At 50.3% G+C, this 21,120-nt stretch overlaps 1 protein-coding gene across 4 annotated transcripts in view; it reads left to right on the forward strand.

Annotated features, from left to right (window-relative positions):
• The window catches only part of EXOC6B (exocyst complex component 6B), a 248,811-nt gene that overhangs the window by 12,771 nt on the left and 214,920 nt on the right, over positions 1-21,120 (forward strand). For 3 of the 4 annotated variants that reach the window (XM_021396671.1, XM_021396669.1, XM_021396670.1), the window contains exons 2-3: positions 15,559-15,724; positions 20,755-20,802. In XM_021396671.1, the coding sequence (XP_021252346.1) occupies positions 15,559-15,724; positions 20,755-20,802 (214 nt within the window). Of the gene's footprint in view, positions 1-4,731; positions 4,862-15,558; positions 15,725-20,754; positions 20,803-21,120 lie in introns of all 4 variants that reach the window. The other variant, XM_021396672.1, reaches the window with a different exon arrangement.

Consider the following 21,120-nt stretch of genomic DNA (forward strand, 5'->3'; position numbering starts at 1 on the left):
TTGGTGGCACATGGGAGATGACTTGAGAGCTTGGTGCTGTCTGAGGCACTCTTGCTCCAGCATCTGTCAGCAGTCCATATGCAAGATTAGATCCACTGACTCATACGCTGTGTAATGCAAAAGCTATTTGGAAATGGTTGTCTTGTCAACCAGTTGGTTGGACATCACTAACATGAAAGTTTGAGGCTAGTAATGGAATGATTTAGCGAATGTGAGGACAACTGGGTTGCTCTTGTTTTATTTTTTCCTTTTATTTTTAGGACAATTTGCATCCTTAAAGTAGCAAAAAATTCCAAGTATTTCCTAGTTCCTGGTGGGTTGTTTCCTCTTTGTTCAGAGGATTTGGATGTGAGGATAAGCACTCGATTCGGGTACCGTGGCCTCCTTCTGCTAGAAAATCTACTAGAAAATCATATTTACATTTTTATGTGATTGGATTATTAAACCTCTGCGCTTGAGGCCCTCTGTGGAAACCCTTCTCCTTCCCCCTCCTGAAACACAGGCAGGAGGGCTGCTATTTCACTTCGACAGACTTTCCGCTGCTCTTTAATGAGCTCTTGGCGTGCTTTTTTTTTTTTTTTTTTTTTTTTTTGAGTCTCCTTAATGTGGATCATATTTTTAGAGCAGCTCATGCTCCAAGCCTTGCGAAGCTGATTGCTCAGCTGTGCGCTTCCCCATCTGAGCCAGCTGACAATAACCGGTCCCCAGGGGTGGGCAAGGAGCACCCGGTCAGCTCCATGCACAGCCCCGGTCACCTGCATCTCCTTTGTGTGCAAGAGGGTGGCAGTTTGGGGATTTTTGTTGTTTTCCTGGATGGGATGCAGAAGGTGGGTCAGGGAAGCTGAGAGGTGATGCAGGAGCTGATGGAAGTTTGGAGACAAAAGAAATGGAGAGCTCCCAAAATCAGACTACCTTCCCGATAGCACAGGTAAGGCATTGCTGGAGCTGGGGCTGTCCCTTAGCACCCCTGGCAGCTGTGCAGGGCTTGTTTGGATCTACATGCTGCTTGGATGGGATGTCAGCTGGGAACCACAGCCTTCTGTACGGACAGGAGCTGCGTGAAGGCTGGCTGGCAGCGCGGCGTGAGAGGGACAAGCCCTGTCTGAGCATGGGAGGTGGAACTCATAAACAGTCGATTGTCCTCATCTAATCAGCAGCCCTATTTTTACACATCCTGCTCTGTGTTGGGTTTGTTTTTTTTTTTTTTTTTGTTATTTGTTTTAACTCGAAGCAGCGCACTACTATGTTTTTCCTCTTGCCAGCTTCCCAAACAGGAAAAGTCAGGGCTTTATTTTTTCCTCTCGAGGAAGAACTCTAAACGGCTGCTGAATGACACAACGTATTTTGACAAGGCAAAAGTGTAAATATCGTAGAATCACAGAATGGTAGGGTTGGAAGGGGCCTTAAAGCCCTTCCAGCCTCAGCCCCTCCAGGGATGGAGCACCACAGCTCTCTGGGCAGCAGTGCCAGGGCCTCACCTCTGAGTGAAGGGTTTCCTCCTCACATCTAACGTAAATCTCCCCTCTTTTATTTTAAGGCCATTCCCACTTGCCCTGTCGTTATTAGACCACATAAAAAGTTGGTTCGTCTCCTGTTTATAATCTCCCTTTAGATACTGGAAGGCTGCAGTGAGGTCTCTCCGGAGCCTTCTCCGGGCTGAACAGCCCCAGCTCTCAGCCTGTCTCCATAGCAGAGCTGCTCCAGCCCTCTGAGCATCCTCGTGGCCTCCTGGACCTGCTCCAACAGCTCCATGTCCTTCTTGTGCTGGGGGCCCCAGGCTGGGACGCAGTGCTCTGGCTGGGGCCTCACTAGGGCAATGCAGAGGGGGACAGTCCCCTCCCTGCCCTGTGCCACTCCTCTGCTAATGCAGCCCAGGGTACACATGCTTTCCAGGCTGCAGGCACACACTGCTGGCTCATGTGCAGCTTTTTGTCTGTCAAGACCCCGAAATCTTTCTCTGCAGGGCTGCTCTCAAGGAGTTCTCCCAGTCTGTGTGCATATCTGGCATGGCCCTGACCCAAGTGTAGCACCTTGCCCCTGGCCTTGTTGAAATACGTGGGAGTTTGGGTTTAGTTCTTTAATCCTCACGTGGGTTGAGGCTCCCAGAAGCTTTCTCTGTGGGACACAGCGCTGCAGGGGCTGCTGTTTGCATCTCCCCTTTGCTGGCGCTGGGTTAGCACTGTGTGGATTTGTAAACTGCTCTTCCTGGAAAAGTACCCGAGGAGAAGAGGGTTTGTTCGCTGCGTGAGCCTGGGAGCAGCGCTGCTGAGCTGCGAGGGGCATCTGGAGAACAGGGCTTGTCCTGGGGGCACTGCAGAGTTACTGCAGTGAGGTTCTCCTTCCTAAAGCACCACAAACAGAGCGTGTGGATGGCAGCAAGGTCTCCTGTTGTTCTCCAGCACCCCTTGCCATCCATCAGCATGAGGATGCTCCGTCCTTGGAGGTGGCCAAAGCCATGGATGGAGCCCTGGGCAGCCTGAGCTGGTGGGGGGCACCCAGCCCACAGATGGGGGTGGTGCTGTGGGGCTGTGAGGTCCCTTCCAACCCAAGCCATCCTATGAGTCTACGATAATTCTTTCCATCTCTAAGCTCTGTCAGTGCCCTGACAACCGACCCGTTGCGGCCGCCTCCTGCTGCGGGCAAGGGACAAGTGTCAGAGCTCCCAGCATCAGTTCTTTGTTTTCTACTTGTCTGCTTTTTCTTCTTAATTTTCCCACCGGGGACACTGAGGCCCTTTGAAGCAAATTGGCCCTAGGCCTGAGACATCACACGTTGCCTTTTTAAAATTCCTTTTGCGCTATCAGTTGGACGCAGCACCCTTTGCTTCCTGTCCTAAATAGCTGCAGAGAGTTGCTTTGTTCTGCTGCAGTGATAGCTGTGTGCGGAGCAGCACACGGAGCAGGAGCCTGAAAACTCTCTAGGAACCCTTCGTGCGAGAGGTGCCATCAGTTGGGGCTATTTTTTTGCTGAAAACACTTAAAAAAAAATAAAATAAAAACCAACCTGAGCTGCTCGCATTTTGAAATGACTCCGGGTTTTTGAAATCTGTTGCACGGGGGAGGTTGCGTTGGGGTTGGCGTTGATCTTGGAGTTCTTCTCCATCCTCCATGGGAAATCCATAGAGTCATCAAGCGTTGGTTGGCCTGTTGGAACTAGACTTGGTCCAACAACCCATCCGTGCACGGGTTGCTGAGGAACGCTGAGTGGGAGGTGCTACATGCAGCTCCGGGCTCAGTTCAGACACAATTCACGCTGCTGCTGTGTGGCGTGGTGTTGCCCACTCCATCCGTAGAGGTGTGAGGGTCGGTGCAGCTCGGCAGCAGGGAGGTGGATGTTCAACCTGAACGGTTTGGTGACCTGGAAGGCTGCGCTGCGTCTTTGAGAAGGGCGATCTCAACGTGGAAGCTGATGGACAGATGCCTAACAGCAGTGTTTTGCGTGCTGTCCTTCAGCTTCCCTTTGCAGCACTCCGCTTTCCTTGGCAGCGTGATGATAGGGTTTTGTTTTCTTTTTTTTTAAAGGCTGAAGGAACTATTAATTTCTCTTCTCTGACCTTTGCACAGTGAGGATCATAAATTCCCGAATAAAGGCTGTGACCTTTGCTTGAGCTTCAGTACAGCTTTGGGTTGGGATGAGCGTCATTGTAAAAGACACTGTGATGGAAAGTTCATTTTCTTCCTCATTTTGTTATTACAGACGGATTGCTCTTACTGCTAGCAAAGCCATGCCGTGCTCCAGGGGGGAATTTGCCTGCCTTTGGTTCCTGGGGGGGTGAGTCCTGCTGCTGGAGCACTGCTGCTGAGTGCCATTGGTAATTAAGTAGTGAACGTTCTTAACAGATCAAGAGGAAAATGAAGGAGTTGATGCACAGAGTGACTTGAAGTTACACAGATGGCAATTCTCCGGGCAGTTTATCTGGGCCTTCACAGAATCACAGAAAGGCTTGGGTTGGAAGGGACCCCAAGCATCATGAAGTTCCAACCACCCCCCCCACTATAGTCAGGGCCACCAACCTCCAGGTCTGGCACTAGCCAAGGTTGCCTAGGGCTCCATCCAACCTGGTCCTGAACACCTCCAGGGTTGGAGCACCCACAGCCTCTCTGGGCAGCCTGTTGCAGCACCGTAATGGGATGCAGACACCTTGCAATTGAAAGTCACCATCCCCTGTCTACAGACAGAGTAGCATTTTCTATCTATAAACAGCACCAGCGCGCTGGACTGGGTCTGAAGTTCTGCTCGTAGTTCTGGGTTCCAACATTGTCCCATTGCACAGCCCTCACCGAGCAGGAGTCCACAAAGCACTCTGCGTTGTGGTAAAGCTGATTTGTCCCTATGGTTTCTTGCTTTCTGCTTGTACAAAATCTTCATTTCTTTAGCTGTCCCGGTTGATGTATGGCTCTGGAGATGAATGGCTGCGGCGGCCTCTGTCCAACGTTCAGAACAAGTTTGCTTTGTGTTTTGGGTTTTAACTTTCAGCATGGGTTTTTCATTACGCTGTGACACAGCGAGCTGTCTAGTCTAATAACAGCAGATGTAAATTGGAGGTGAAATCTTCACGCCTCTTTCTCAGTCTGGCACTTCTTACCAAATCCTTGCAAAGAACCAGGGAGTCCTTGTTTCTCAGGTACCTGGCACAAGCAGGAACACATCCCAGCCGTTTTCTGAAACATGTTATGCTTTTAATACTAATGCTACTAATATTTAATATTAATGCTACTAATTGTTTTTTAGAACTTTCCCTCCTGTTGCCAGTTCATTTCAACCACGCAGGCGCTCTGGGTGGGCCTCTCCCTTGGAGAACCTGGTGCTGCTTCTGTGTGCTGAGCGAGGAACCTGCGGGGAGAACCGTGGAATCATTAAGGTTGGAAGAGACCTCGAAGATCCCCAAGCCACCCCACCGTGCCCACTGCCCACGACCCTCAGTGCCACATCTCCATGGTTCTGGAACACCTCTAGAGATGGTGACTCCCCCACGTTTCTGGGCAGCCCGTGCCAAGGTGACCCGGTACCTCGGTGCTGTGGTCACCTCCTGCTTGGGGCTGGCTCTGCCTTGGTTTTCCTGGCTGTAGGGCCTGTCACGGTGGCCTCAGCCTTTGGGCTCCTTGCTGCCTCCTTCTGCTATTCTGGATAGGAATATTATAGGCTAGGAAGCAGTTGTTTTTTTTTTTTTGTGTGTGTGTGTGTTTTTATATATTTTGTGTATAACCTTTTCCTTTGGGGGTTTAGCCCTTTGCTGTCTTTTCCAAATCTGTCCTGGGCATATGAAAATTTAGGATTGCCTTTGGTGCCATCCAGTGGCAAACTGCAGTACTGGTGCTTGGCCGAGATGGTGAGGAGCAGCAGAGGCTGGGTCAGGAAGCTGCTGGAGGGAGTACAGCCAGATCCCATGGGACGCACCTGCGTGTGGGCAGGCTACAGCTCCTGGGTGTCCTAAGTAATTTTTAACAACCACTGCCTCATTTTCAGTCGTCAGGAGGGTCTAACCTCCCAGAGAGAACAGTGCAGGTCCTTCAAGAGGAGGCATCTCTTGCTGTTAATACATAAACTCTTTCCCTTCGCATATTTAAGAGGTTCAGGATCTTCCTGAGCCGGAGCTATTCCACTGAGTCACCGTGTTTGCTTTGCTGGGCTTGCAAGCCAAGGATTGCTCAGCACAGAGCCCTTTATCGTAGGGCTGCTCTGCAGCTGTGGGCCGAGCAGCACCATCAGGCAGTTCAGTTGTGCAATCCTTGCGATAAGAAGCGGCTCCGTTTGCACAGTCAGATTTTTGGCTGAGGTGTTGAGACTCTGTGCTGGAGGATTAGGGTCGTTTCTGTCTCTGGGTGACCTGCTTCTTGTCCCTATCTTTTTGCACGTAGAAAGACATACGGCAGATGGGGTCCTGTAAGGTTTGCCTTGGGTAGTACTGTGTTTTGCTTGGCTACAGCTTTGGTTATCTCTTACTTTTGGATACTGGAGAGGAGCCAATATTGTTCTGCACTGCCGAGCTGCTGAAACGTGGCTCTCAATGCATCTGCACAAAGGCCTACTGCCTTAAAAGCAATATGAATATGGAGACCAGCAGTTGTGTTGTCACATCTGGGGCTTGGGGTCTCTGAGCAAGTGGCTTCTGTCCTGCTCAGGTGTGCAGAGCGGTGACCGCTGGAGAACTCTGATGTGTGCCAACAAAAGTCACCTTCCCTTTGCTTCTCTCTCTCTCTGTGATTGAATGCCTCTCATTGTGACAACGGCCTCCTTTGGCCCTTACCTCTATGCAGATGTTACATATATAGGCTCACCATTCTGCCTCACTTAGTTTCAATGTTCATTTTCCTCATTCTCCCTGTGCTATCCTACTGCCATTGCACTACTTCAAGTGATGGAGAATTGCATCCTGCAATCGTATACCGAATCAGCTGGCACTGCTGCTTTGCTTTCTTTTCTCCCCGAGCCCCTTGGTTACAGTTAGAAGCTGCCTTCGTGCATCGTGAGCTGGTTTGTTGCCAACGAAGGAAAAGCCCAACCTTAAGTTCACTGAAATTAACTGTAATTAGCACGGTTGTTTGGAATGGGGAAATGTCTCCCTGACTGAGAGGAGGAGGAGGAGGAGGAGGAGGAGGAGGGTGCGAGCGTGACTCAGCTCCGCCATGACAATTGCCATCAGATGGGGACGGCTGGTGGGAGATGAGTTTGGATAGCTCACGAGCAGCCACTCCACACAAGGGAATTTCCCCGCTGCTGAGAACAATCGTTGGCAATGGGCTCCTGCAAACAGGGCAAGAAGAAAGGATGAAGCCCTTTGAACAACTTGGGCTTGGGTTTTTGGGCCGAGGCAGGGGCGCGTGTGTGGCCTGGGATGGCTGTAGTTTGCCCAGCCCCTCGCCTGGTGCTGCTCAGCCTCGCACAAGGACACTTGCACCTTTACCTGTGCAGGTGGCGTGGGCTCGTTAGTAAAGCACCATTTGAGGAAGTAAACACCAGGACAAGCTGGTAGGACTGGCGTTCTCCTGTTGAATTTGGGGGGTGGAACTGTGGGTGTCCCCGTTCATTGCAAGGAGTGGGAGCGGACGGCCTTGAAAGGTCCCTTCCAACTCAAACCATTGCGTGGTTCTACGGAGGTGGAATGAGGAATAACGGAGGCGATGAGATTAGAATAGGTTTGGAAGAGACCTACAGAGATGAAATCCATCTGCCTGACCGTACTCTGTCCACCCTTGTGCTACATTGCCCAGGTTGGCTGAAAAACCCCCAAACCCACCCTGCTGGTGGTGGGTATCTGTGTGCTTGCCCTGCTTCGTGGTCTGAAATCTGTGAGGACCCGAGGTCTCCTGCTAAAGGGTGATCTTAGTTGATTCAACAAGGCGGTGACGCACCGCTTCCAGATGGGTTCTGCTAACTCTGCTCTTTGGGTTTCAGCAGTCTGAGGGAACTTTCCCCTTGCTGATTCTGTGTCTGGCTTCGAGGCTGAGGAAACCCGCGGCGCTTGGAGCCTGGCTCACACGTCAGCGTGAAGCCCTTGGCTGCGGGCTCCGCGCACGCAGGGTTCAAGGCGAGGCCTTCCAGCTCACCAAGCTGGCCTCGCTTTGCTTGCCTGCGTGCTAAAAAGCAAATTCCGCCTTGTTTGAAGCTGAGCCGCGGTGCAGTTCGGCTGCGGTGACACAGGGTGGCGGTGCCACTTAAAGCTCTGCTGGCCCAGGGGCTGGGCTGATGCCTTCGGGTCGCTGCGTCCCTTCGGTGGCTCTGAATTACCTTGCTCTGTGTGTGGCTGCTTCTCGACCCTCCTCTGACGTGTTCCGTAAGCTGCTGAGCTGTGTGAGAAGGTGAGGAGGCTCCCACGAGCTCTGCTGATGTCCAGGTCCCCAGAAATAAAGGCTGTGGTCAAATTGCCCCAGTACCTGGTATATACGGCGTCACGTTCCCCCAGCTTTCAGTCCCTTATTTTGATCTCCATGTTGATTTGAATCTGCCTTCTAGGTCCTGCCAGAGCTGTGGTCTCTCCCTAAAATGCATTGCCTTAAGGCCCCTTTGGGCTTCATCCGAGTTCAAGAGCAACATGTTTCGATGCCACTTATCAGTACTCTTTATTTCCCTGTCACTGGGGTGAGACCTGGGGCATCCTTGTTGTTTGCTCACCTTTGCTGAGGTCAGTTTTGATGGCAGCAGGGGTTCTTCTAGTCACTGGCCCAGCGCTGCTGTTCTGCTTCATGTCTGGTGCATTAAGCTCTTGTCAGCACATCTTGCATGGGACCTATTCTCTTTGTGCTGCTGTTGGAGGAATGCTGGCCTCAGAGATTGCTTTAGAGCGTGCTCTCACGTTCCTCCTCCATCTCCTGCAGTGCTCCTGACCCTGTGGCCTTCCTTTGTCTGACCCTGACAGTTTGGGTGCCACTTCTCTTACAGGTCTTTGCTTGGGTCTGAGCAATCTTCTGCACTACAGAAGCATCCCCAATCCCGCAGCCGTCTCCCAAAGGGACGGGAGGACAGCTCTTAAAAGGAGAGCAGCTCTTGAAAGGGGAACAGCTCAGTGTCTGTCTGCTGAGTCAGTCTGAGGCGTTTCTCAGCCTGTGGCCAGACAGCTGAGAAACAGCGTCTGCACCATGGATGGCAGGCGAGCCTCCAGCTATCTCACTCTGAAAGGCAAGCTGACCCATGAGAATCAACGCTGTGCGAGAACTGCTGAGCAAACTGGCTCCCACTGCTTGGTTTTTGTCTGCTCGTGGTGATCCCTTGAAGAAATCTCTCTTGGAAGTCTTTGTAGGGTTGGGGAGAGTCTGAATAAATGCCCCTCTCCGTATAGGAAACGGGCAGAGCGTCTGGTTCCAGGAAAAGAATATAGTATAGGGTGGTGTTTGTGGAAGATGTAAGGGGCTGATTTTTGTGTGTCTGTGCTTTGTGCCTCCTTTGCACAAGAAAACTCTGTGGATGTAGCACACAGAGCTACGGAATATGGCAGAATGTAGAATCATCAGTCTCTTCTTGGCAGCTTTCAAGGCCAGGCTGGATGGGGCTGTGAGCAGCGTGGTCTAGAGGGAGGTGTCCCTGCCTATAGCAGGGGGCTGGAACTGGGTGATCTTAAAGGTCCCTTCCAACCCAAACCATTCTATGCTTCTGTAGAATCACCGACGTTTGGAAAAGACCTCCAGGATCATAATCTAGACAGAACGTGGTTGGACTCGATGATCGTGAAGGTCTTTTCCCAACCTAGATATGATGCTGTGATTCAAGGATTCTGTGTTTTAATAGGTGAGCTACTGGGTATTTGTGCTGTTACCCACCTCTGCGGAGCGCTTCCCCATCTTGGAATTGCAATGCCCTTGTGTAATTAAGGTCAAATAAGTGTATGAAATACTGAAGGCGAAGGCTTGCTTTCAGCCTCCGGCTTTCTGCACGTGAAACTCTCGTCAGCGGCACGATGTGAAATTACTTCCCAGTCTTTGGGTGCCTTCTGAAGTTCTGTTGTACTAATCTGTTATAGCTGAGGTGTGAATCTACGGCAGGAGCGCCTGCCAAAATAAGCAAAACCACATCTCATGGCTCCTCGGCGCTGCTCCTTCCGAGTGATTGAAGGCCGCAATATCAGCTCCTTCCTCCCCAGCTGGGGGAGGGACCCGGGGGTCAGTGCTGTATGTGAGGAAACTGCAGCGAAGGAGAGCTTCACAGCTGTCCCAAAAATGGGGCAGGTTTGGGGGGAATCATAGGAAGTGGGCTAAGAAGGGCGAGGGATGCCAGCACCAGTGCTGTTATCATTCTGCTGCACCTGCACGCTGTCCTTATTGTAAGATGCTCCAATGGTGGAGATAATGTCCTGTCACCTGTGTGGCTCGTGGGCTAAAACTGGTCCTGATGCCTCCGGGTTTTGTTTTGAAGGGTATTTGGGTTTGGACATCTTCCTAATGTATGTGACAGGGATGTGGAAGCCTCAGAGGCATTGGGTTCCCCAGGAGCGTGGTGGCTCCAGTGCTTCCCAGTGGGTATCTGCCATTGGCTCTGGAAGAACACAAGCCAAAATATTATGCTCCTTTCTGCTTTCAATTTGTCTGGCTTAAGTTTGCAGTCATGTTATGCTCTTAAGCTTTTCTTCCCCGCCCGAATTAAACAGCTCCCTGGTACATGGCCTGGCTGTGAACTTGAGCTTTTTTGTTTGGGCTTTTTAAAAAAATGTATTTACTTGCGGCATATGCTTGCATCTATTAATTAAATTGGCTCCCTAAGCTGAGCTAAATGGAGAGATCTCAGTGTCCTGCCATGTCCAAGGCACTGTTTCCATCCTGTGATCTTCTGGACTCTTTTTTTGGTACGTCCTGGACTTGCGTAGGTCTGGAATGGCACGTTCCCTGCTTTGGAGCCGGTATTTCCTTCACAGCTGGGGTACCAAGGGAAGGTAGCCCACACCACAGCACATCCAGCTATTTTGGTTGTGTCCCCGTTGTCGGCACACCGCTGCGGGGAGGGAGGGGGGCACAGATTTGTGGCTCCGAGTCTGCACCCTCTGATTCTTGTGGATTTGCGTCCTCCCCCTGATTTCTGCTCTTTTCCTAACAATAGTACATTCCTGCAAGTAAGTGCGATGAGGGCGTATCGTAAGATTTCATCCTTTTTTTTTTTTTTTTATTTAAATCGTCTTGTTTACAGGCGTTGTAAAGATGATTCATCTCTGCCTTAATGTTAACCAGCTTGGACGGGCTGAAATTTATCTCGCTCGCTTCTCGCTAGCATTCCTATCCTACACATGGTGCGAATCAACTGTCCTTCCAACTTGAAAGAGCACGAGGGAGCAGGGCCCGCTGACGCATCGCTTTTGTTCTTGGGGGAATTGTTTCCATTGTGCTCGCTAAAAAAGAAGGGGAGAAGTTGAAAGCTCTGCTCGTGGCCAGTTCTCTCCATCCTCGCCTCAGCTGGGGGCATTCGTGTTTGCCGGAGCTCTTCTGGCTCGCCTGCCTGGGGTTGCCCTTCCATTTCCTGGCTCTTCTCAAGGCCGAACGCTAATTGGTTCAAGCCCTCCCTCTTCGTGTCTTTCATCATCCGAAGTTCGTTCTTTATTAGGGACATTATAACCAAGTTGTTCCGTTATATTTTCAATTAGGGTAATTATTGGTCGTTTTCTTCACGATCTCGCTGGCGCAGCACGGCTATATTCTATCCCGGAGATGGCTGTGGCTTTACGGTGGCTCCATTCTTCCAGAAATGTATGGTCTAAAAGTCTTTGTTGTCACAAGTGAACGTCTGAGAAGGCTTTAGAGCATTTTATAACTAAAGACCTGATCTTGTGCAAACGAAGGAAATGGGAATTTGTCCTTTACCACCAGTGAAAGTGCAGTTGGGTGCTTTGAAGTTCTTGGAAGAACCGGGAAGGACTTGGAGCCCCGTTCCTCCCAGCACTGCCTGACCTCGGGTGCTTTCCAAACAGCTCCAGCTCTTCTCTTCAGACCTATTAAAAACAAATAACCCCCAGAAGCCACCTACTCCATCCTCTCCCTGTCTGCGGAGGTATTTGCTCTCTCCAGGACCAAATGTGTCTGATCCCTCCCACTAGGCATTTTTCTTAGAAATGATCAATTTAAAGAAGTTCCGTAACGTGCCCAGATGAACTGTTTTGCTATTACAGTTAGAAAACGTTGTGTCTAATGTTTAACCTAATTCTCCTGGGCAATTTAAGCCCATTACTGTTTTTCCTCTCTTCGACAGACGCAAATATTTGCACGGGAATGAGAGTCTGGGCTTCCTTTAGTGGTCACACATCCCAAACGCTGCTGCCTGTTCATCCAGATTTCCTGCCTGCTGGCGATGCCGTTGCTGTCTGCGTCCTCCAGATGAGTTTGCCAGAGTAGGCATCTATAGTTAGAAAGAGGATGAGCTTTCAATGACAGCGCTGCAGAAGCGAGCAGCAGTCTGGGATGAGGCTGAGATGGGTGGGGAAGGAGGGCTTTTGAGTTCCAGACCTCAGTCCTGGATCACGGAGGCTTAAGGCAGAGTTAGTGACTCTTTTTTTATGGGATCCGTTGAGTGGTTCCAACTCAGCAAGGCTAGCTAGGATTGCTCTGGTTTCTACGGCAAGTGCATGCCATTTAGAATGGCTTGGGTTGGAAGGGACCTCCGAGATCATCTAGTTGGAATTTCTTTAGCTCCCGAGTCGTACCAGATATATCATGAGCTCAGGACGTGGCTCTGGGCAGCCTGGTCTAAGTGGTTGGCAACCCTGCACTCAGCAGGGGGGTTGAAACCCGATGATCTTTGAGGTCCTTTCCAACCCAGGCCATTCTATGATTTAACGTAGGCACACTCTGTAATATACCTGTCTGACAACGTTTTTGTGAAGCTAACTTGAAAATTAATCATCACTTGGAGACTCTTGCGCATCCCTAATGTCTTGTTTAGAACCCCTTAGCCTCTGGGTGGAATATCTGCCTGGAGAAATGAAACGTTTCCCCGGAGCAATGAGACAACGGGCAGCTACAACAGTAGAGCAAAATGCAACGCTTGTATTCTTTTTATTCCCAGTTTTGTCTTTGGGGAAGCCCAAGTGGACTTCTCCCACGCCTCCCTGTTTCCTCTCCAGCCTTTCCTCTGCGAATCTGAATGCAGTTCCATCAGCTGCATCCCACAGGAGCCCGCTCCGTCCTGCCTTGGCCCTGCAGCAGCAGCACCTCCTGAGCTCTGCTCCCTCTGCCAGCTCCTCGGGGACTGCTGCTTCCCAGCAGGCTTGGACTCCCCTCGGTCTGGTGTCACCAACGTCTTTCAGAAGTACAGCCCGCCTTCCGTTTCCCAATTTGCTAATAAAACCGCTGAAGGAAAGCAGGCCCAGAAGAAATTTGTGTGGAAGCGCTGTTGAAAAGCCCCTTCTGGTTGAGCCCGGCCACTGACGAGCAGCAGCATCGTTTCAGGATGCGTTCAACTCATGCACACGTGTGGTTTACGGTCTCTTTCTGGAGCACCATCCTCCCAAAGTGCTGGGATAGCCTGGCCCTGCCCGCAGCCATGCTGACATCGAGTGCCCACGGGCAGCTTTCCCTGCTGCTAACCAGGGTTGTCCTGCCGTGTAATGGCCTTTGGTGGTGCCCTTTATCCCCTGCTCCAGGGCTGTGTGATGATGGGATGTTGCTAACGGTGCAGGTATCAGCCCTGCAAACTCCCTTTGACCTCTTTGCCATGGAGCTGTTGCACCACTCTTGGTTCTTCTTCTCTTTGCTTTGCTCAGTAGTTAATTTGTTTATAATAAAAGTTAGAATAAGATTAAATAAGCTGTTAATGCTTTTACGTAGCGTAATGAGAAGAAAATGTTTCTGAGGGATGAAAACCACTACACAAGTTTGGTGGGGGGGGGGAGGGTGTGAAAAAATTGAAGTCTACAACAGACTCAGGAATTTGTTCCACTTATTAATTGAAAACAAAAGCGAGTCCCTTCGGTTCCACTGTCCACAGAATGTCCTCCTCGCATTGTTCCAGATCTCTTTCATTTTGCCCCCAGAGATTTCCCTCCTCTGTACTTCCAGCTGAATTTATTTAGGTTACTTGGGAGTCGCTGTCCTGCAGCTGCACGGCGGGCAGCTCTCGTTGGGAGCGAGGTGGCAGGGTCAGCCTTGTAGTTTCTCATTCTCTGAAACTGCCTGGAGCCCTCTGGTTAATGGCTGAGCCTGAGAGGGGCAGGAACGACCTCCAGAGCTAGTTCCTCAAGATTTCCTGCCGTTAATTAATGTATGTGCAGTAACTTGAAGCTCCTCGGGTGTTCTTTCAGTGTCTTTGGGGCATCTGGCATTGCCACCTTATCACAGGACCCCAACGTGGCTGAGGATGGAGCCCCTCCGGGTCCCCCTGGCCCTGCAGCACCTCAGGGCCCCACGCTGGGCTCTTCCTCACTGTGTCCTTTCTTGCAAAACTAACAGCCAGTCGTGTAAATAAGCAAGCAGTCTTAGTGCTAAGTGCTGAGAGCGGTGATTACGGTGGGTGAAGGTGCCCAGAAGTGCTTCCTGGGGTCGGAGGGGTCCTCTTGTGCTCCAGTTTGTGCCCAGTGCCTCGCCAACCCCAAGCCCAACCCACCCCACCATGCCCACTGACCACGTCCCCCAGTGCCACATCCCCATGGGTGTGAACACCTCCGTGGACGGTGACTTGTTCCACTGCCCGACTGCTCTTTCCAAGCTGAAATTTTCCCTGACATCCAACCTATTTTCGGGTGAACGCTGCGGTAACGCAAAGGCCGTGCTTTTGGATGTCTGCTCTCGTGGAGCCGTTTGCCCGTGTTGGATCTCCTGGAATGATTTTTCCAGTTGACCTTTTGGTAAAACCAGAAGTGGAGTTTGAACGCGTATGCAGGAATTGCGAAACCCGAGGATACGATCCAAGAGCTTTTCCAAGCCCTCTTCAATGGTTTTGTTTAGCCAAGGTAGTTAAGAAATGCAAACCAGAGGGATGTGTCACCGAGAGCAGCCTTCCATCGCAGGGTCACGGCTGATGGGAGCGCAGCAATGATAGAATATTTCTTTTACATGTTGAAACTTGTGTGTGGGTCACCTTCTGGTTTCTTCTGAACTGCTGGATCCCTCACTATGAGAAAGGCATTGAGGCCTTGGAGCACGTGTAGAGAAGGGCAGTGGAGCTACGAGGGGTCTGGAGCACAGCTCTTATGGGGAGCAGCTGAGGGAATGGGATGGCTCAGTCTGGAGAGCAGGAGGCTCAGGGCAGACCTCATGGCTCTGTACAACTGCATGGAAGGAGGCTGGAGCCAGGTGGGGATCAGCTTCTGCTCCCAGGTAATAGTCAGGGTCATGGGGTGACTTTGCAGGAGTGCTGGGAAGGGGACCTCAACCAGGATGGAGAACCCCAAGATGTGGTGGTAGAGCTTGGGATTTGAGTTTGTTTAAATATAAGCTTTTACACGAGCTGACCCCGAGCGTGCTGAGGTTTCACTGCTGCCCATCGCCAACTTTTTGTTCTTTAATCCCAGAGCTTGGGTGAAATCTCAGAGTTTTGGGGTGGAAAAAAAAAGAAACCAAAGAGCTTTAGTCGCCGAACCTTTGTGTTCCCCACCTGCGAAGGAAATTTTGCTTGGAGTTTTTAAGCCTTTTGGAGAGTTGTACATGTATTCCTTTGGCTGATAGATGCCTCTGTCAGTGCTGACAGTGTATAAAGCAAACACACTTTCAGGGCACCCGTATCAGGCATCGTTTGCTTGTTGTACATGAGTTGTCATCTCCGTGTTACATTGGCAGCGGTGCCTTGTGAGCACCCTGAGCACCACTGCTGTGTGGCAGCACTAGATGGCACTCTGTCTCCAGCTTTCATGTTTCACCAGCAGAGCTCTGCTAAGTTGCAAGCAATGGCAGAGTATGGTGGTAGCACATGTGTAGTTTTAGGAAGTTGTGTCTCTTTTCACCTTTATTCCAAAGCAGAATTGTGCCGTTAAAGCGTAGCAATAGGAAGAGGAATGGGATTTGGCTGCTGTAATGCTGATACTTTTCCTTTGTAGCTTCCCCCCCTCGCCTTTTTGTAGTTCTTTTTTCAGTTGGATGCTGGGTATTTCTTGTCAGCAATGATGCTAGCAGGTATTGGAATCCTGGCTCACGGTGGCATCTTCTTTTTTAGGTCTGTTTACGATGGCGAGGAACACGGTCGTTTCATGGAAAAATTGGAAGCACGAATCAGAAACCACGATCGGGAGATTGAGAAAATGTGCAACTTCCATTACCAGGGCTTTGTGGACTCCATCACAGAGCTGCTGAAAGTGAGGGGAGAAGCCCAAAAACTGAAGGTAAGAGAAAGCTGCAGGACATGGCCCAGGGGCAGCTGGCTGCAAGTGGCCCTGTCTGAGCAGGGGGCTTGGACACGGTGACCCCCAGAGGTCCCCGCCAACCTCGAGTGCCCTGTGGTTGACCAACCAAATGGAAATCTCCTTTTGTCCAGAGCATCTCCCACTCTGCCTGGGAAAAACCAAACCCAACAACAGTCTTCGTTCTTTCTCCCTGTGATGATAGCTTAGCCATTTGAAGCTCAGCAATTATTTTGGCAAACTGGAATGCTGTGGTACATCAGAAGTGCAGGGAAGATGGAAGCTAGGCCTGTTCTGTGTTAGTAAACAGGTGCTTTTCCTGATATACCTTCAACCAACGTCTTGTGCACAAATGAGCTCTGCAGTCAGCAGCATGTCTGCTGTAGCACCGTCTGCTTTAGTGCCTCACCTGACATCAAATTCTCATTGCAGAGGGCGTTGCATTTGAGTCAGATCTGCAGAACTGGCACAGGTTGCCCGGAGAGGTGGTGAATACCCCATCCCTGGAGACATTAAGGTCGGGCAGGATGGGGCTCTGAGCACCTGACGGAGCTGTGGGTGTCCCTGTGCATTGCAGGCAGTGGGACCAGATGGCCTTTAAAGGTCCCTCCCAACTCAAACCGCTCCGTGGTTCTATGAAAACAGTCTGGTGCAGATCTGACTTCAGTTGTGAGATATCTGCACGTTGCTGGCAGGTGAGATGTTAATATTTAAGAACAAAACGAACATCAGAACATTGTGAGGTGCTCAGAGCAAGCAGGAGCAGCAGTGAGAAACAAGGGTGCTTGGAATCACTAAGTACAGAAGCACTGTTTGCACAAACCCATGGCTTGATTCTTTTTCTCCAGCATCTCCAGGTGTGGTTGGTTGAACTGGAAAGTAAAGCGACTAGAGCAAGGAGTGGGGAAGATAAAATGGTTACAGCTAGGAATGGGCTTTGCAAGTATCGTGGCCTTTAAAGCTGTGCAGAATGATAAGAGAAAGGGAGATTTTACCTATTTCTTGGGGAAAAAAAAATGTGTTCAGCAGCGTGTGGAAAAAGCTGTATGTAGGATTGGCGTGTAGGTAAGTGGTGGGAAGGAAACCAGGCAGGTTTCTGGGGACAGAAAGGATCTGGAGCTTGGTGGTGTTCCTGCATGCAGGGACCAAGCGTGGCTTCTGCTCCTTAAAATAGGAGATTTACACAATCTGGGGCGTTAATGGGGTTATTGGTGGTAGGTGGCTGGTTGGACTAGGTGATCTTGTAGGTCTTTTCCAACCTGGCTAATTCTATGATTCTATGATATGAGACACACACAGCATTGGAATCACTTGACGAGTGTCAGAGATGGGAGAGCCTTCCTCCTTTTCCTCCAGAAGCTGGAACAGAGTTGGGTGGAGTCTGGTGAGAAGAACCTTTCTGGAAGGTGTGTGGGACTGTTGGCTGGGAGCTAGGGAGGACGAAGCCCTAAATCAGGGAACGCAAATCTCGGAAAAGCCAATTTTTTGGAAAAGAAGAGAAAAAAAACCACTCTGACTTCCCCGTTTTTTTTTTTTCACGCGTTGATTTATTCATTCGAAGCGACCTTCGGCATTTCCATGCAGGCTCCTAGATTCACACGCAGCCCTGATCCCACAAACCAACGTGTGCTTTCAGCAGCACCTTTGTGGGGACGTTTCCTTGCCTCACAAGCACTTCTTATTATAATGACATTTTTCCATGAAACCAAACAGCCGATCAGAGGACGGGGCCATTGGAAATACCGTGAAAGAAGCCTTATTTTTTTGTAATTATTATTCTAATTTTTTTGTTGTTGTTGTTGCTGTTTAAGCCATTGTTTATAGCCAAGAATTCCATCCACATTGTTTGTTTGCGAGGGCTTGCTGCTGTTTCCCATTCTGCACACAGCTGCTTTGTTGGTGGCGCGCTGTGAAGTCCATCTCTACCCTCAGGATCTCTCTTGATTTCCATCACTATGTGATCTATTAAACGGCACATGGGAAAAATATACACAGAAGCCTATTGGAGAAATACTGAGCTCTCTTTGTACGGGTTTCCCCGGGGAATCATCTCGGAGTCCAGTGGTGAGAGTGAGTTTTGTTCCAGCTATTCAGTCTGCATTTGATCTCGGCCCTTTTCTCCGTTGGTGCTGGTCTTTGAATGGACATCCAACCAGCTATAAAGTAAATGCCCTCCATATTGCGTCTCTACCGTGCATCCTGAATAGGAGCTAAATACATGGTCTTCCCCTGCTGCCCTTTGTCCTGCAGTGCTGTGCAATACTGACCTGTTCCCAGTCCCCGTTCACGCTCCCACTGGCTTTTGGAAGCCGTGTACCGGCCCAGCTCCTGCATCTCAGAGAGGTTCCACTGGAAATTAAAAGATAGATTATGCACTGGGATGGTTCAGCTTGTAAACGTGACTGGAGGAGTGAACGGGAACAGATGGCAGAGGGAAAGGGCTGCTGGCAACCTCAGCAAGCCCCCTCATCTTAAGCAGGTTACGCTTCACTCCTGATGGATTTCTGCCAAACCTGATGCTCGCCCTCCTTCCAGGTATTTCTGCCCTTCCACCTCTAGGGAACTCAAGCTACTCGGTTTAAAACCCTGCTTTTCAGATTTACTGCTTTTTGACCTGTCAGGCCCAAAACAGGGATTTTTCCTTCTTGTTTCTGCAGCGGCCTTCTGCAATTTGGAGGCAGTAGGAAAGGCTGCTCTTGGTGTAAGATCAGTAGCCCCAAGCTGCCCTAGAGGGTCGTGCTTTCTACATCTCTCACCACCTTTAGTTTCCTACTGTGAAGTCTTTCTAGTTGGTGAGTTCTCTTTTCTTTTTTTTTTTTGCTCTTCCTGTGGTTTTTAAGCTGGGTCAGTCACCAGTGAAGTGGTGTAGAAGGGTTATTTCAGGTGTGCTGTAGGGTTCTGTTCCTGCATACCAATCTGATGTAGATGCAACATCAGGTAACAGCGTGGCATGGGTCACTCAGGCTCACTTCTCCCTGGGCCCTTCCTTGGAGCTGCTGTCCTGGTCTGTGCTGCTAAAATGGCAGTGGCCTCGCAATGGATTCCTATAGGGATTGGATAAATGAAGAGAGAGGATGGTGGGTGATTAACCCGCTCCTTGGGTGCACCTCCAGATCGGGAAGTTCATCGCTGCCTGGAGGGACCTCTCGCCAGCCACCCCTTCCCCTCATCAGAAAGGGACGTGGACAATCCATGTAGGTGAGTGCTGGACCCAAGATGGAGCCGGCGCAGCCCTGCAGGGTCACACCAGTGCCCTGGGCATCCATTCCCAGGATTCCTCTCCACGTGGCCTTTGCTCTTCCCTCTCATCACTCTGACACTCTCTAAATGATAGCAGAGCGGTGTTTAAAACCCGCAGACAAAAGCCCTGCTCAGCACCACATGTTCCCCGTGGAGATGAATGAACTAACAACTCGAGCATCCCGTAAGCCCCTTGTGTGATCCGCTCGTCTCGTTCTTCACATGTGCCCACCTGTTGTCTGTCCCTCCCCCTGCCCCCCCTTGCTGTGTGTCTGTCTTAGATTATGAAATCCCCTCGTCTGAACGGCTTCGGCGTGTCTGCTGAGAGTCTCGAGGAACGATCATCCATCTCTTCTCATTGTGTACGGATGTAGATCCTGAGGACAAAACAAAACACGGCCCCCTGGCCCTGAAAGCTTGGTGTGCCAGGGAGGAATGCACCCTCACTTTTTGCTTTAGCTGGGATCGATATGTAATTTTAATAGAAGACTCGCACAGCCTTGGCATTATTTTAGGAGCAGTTTTAAATTACCCGACATGGATTCCTTTTTCCTGGTGGGATTTGCAGGATATAAGAAAATAAAATAATCTTTGGAAGAGATGCCATGCTCCTGCTTGTAAAATCTCAATACATCATAAAGGAAATGAGCAGTTTTTGCACAGGGCAAGCAGCCAGGAGAGCTGAAGCTACTGCAGAAGGGGGAGAGATCTGATGCAGATGCTGTGGTGGAGTGGTGTGCGTGGATGTCATGAGATGACTCCTCTTCTTGCATCATGGCAAGCTGCTCATGGCCAGCAGTAAGCACCCAGGGAGGGCTGGGAGCCACGCACCATCCACGTTCTGCTGGGTAATGGGGGAATGCTTTCCCTGGACACCTTTGCTACTCATGAAACCATCCCGAATTCACGGCTGCTTTGGTGGCAGCTGGAGATCACTGCAGCAATGATGCTGCAGCTGCGAGGAGCTTCCACGCGGAGAAGTCAGGACAGTTTAGAAGCAGTGACCAACTCTTATTGGAAGCAGAGGTCTTCATTTGACTTGCTCTTGAACAGGCATATATATAAAAAGAAAGTGCCCTGTTGCAATTCATGCTGTTGTCCGAGCTCTGTTTCTGGCTTTTGTGTATAGAATGAACAGAACTCCTCCAAACACGCCTGAACTGGTTCATAAGATCAAATGATGCCAGTGGAAGGCCAGAGGCAGGTATGGTGGGCCTGAGTACAACAAGAAAGCTCGGAGAGATCCTCCAAGGACAAGCCTGGAAGTGACAATTTGCAATGTTAATGGCTACAAAAAGGGGATTCAATGGGAGAAAAGAAGGAGTTTTGTGGCATGTTAGCTTTGCGCTGGCGTGAGGCACCTGAGCTCAGAGCACTTATTCTCTGCTCTCTTTATCTCTGTAATGGGCTGTTCTCGTTAAAGAGCTGAAGGTGAGTGTGTTCTCTTGAAGGGGGGGGAGGGGGGATGTTTTCCCAGCTGGTCCCTACAAGATGCTACCTCTGTTTGTGAACCCTCTCAAGTCTGAACTTGAATGAATATGCAGGAGAGTCATGGCAGATGACTCTGGATCAGATGACTCTGTCACTGGATGACTGGCAGAGTCATCCAGTGGGAAATGCATGTGTAGGCCTGAAAGAAAATAGAGTTGAACTCTATAGGTAAAGCCCACACTGAAGACTTCCTTTCTTGCTCTGGCATTAATTGACGATCCTTACTTTGCCCTGATTGACCTGTAGATGTGTTCTTTCTCTCTTCCCCGCTATCCCCGCAGAACCAAGTGACGGACACCAACCGAAAGCTGCAGAGTGAAGGGAAAGAGGTGCGTGGTGCTCGGTGTCTTTGTAGCTTTTCTGTAACGTGGCTGTGCTTACTGGTGGCAGATGGCTGAGCACTGGGAGTTGCTCAGCACGGCACGGGTGTTAGATGCATTGATTCTCACGTACCACCTTGGTCTGTGTCGGACCAATTAGTCTAATGAAGCTAACGGATAAAACTGCCCTGTGGGAGGAGGTGATGCTGGAACCAAATAAACATACCCATTACCTTGAGTGGAGGATTCTCCTTTGCACTCCAGAATTAGACTAGCCCGAGGTTTCCCAAGGCTTTCACAAACTCTTCCTGGCCCAGGGGTTGGGAC

This window comes from Numida meleagris, chromosome 4, assembly GCF_002078875.1.
Source record: "Numida meleagris isolate 19003 breed g44 Domestic line chromosome 4, NumMel1.0, whole genome shotgun sequence".
In the NCBI taxonomy this organism is placed as follows: Eukaryota; Metazoa; Chordata; class Aves; order Galliformes; family Numididae; genus Numida; species Numida meleagris.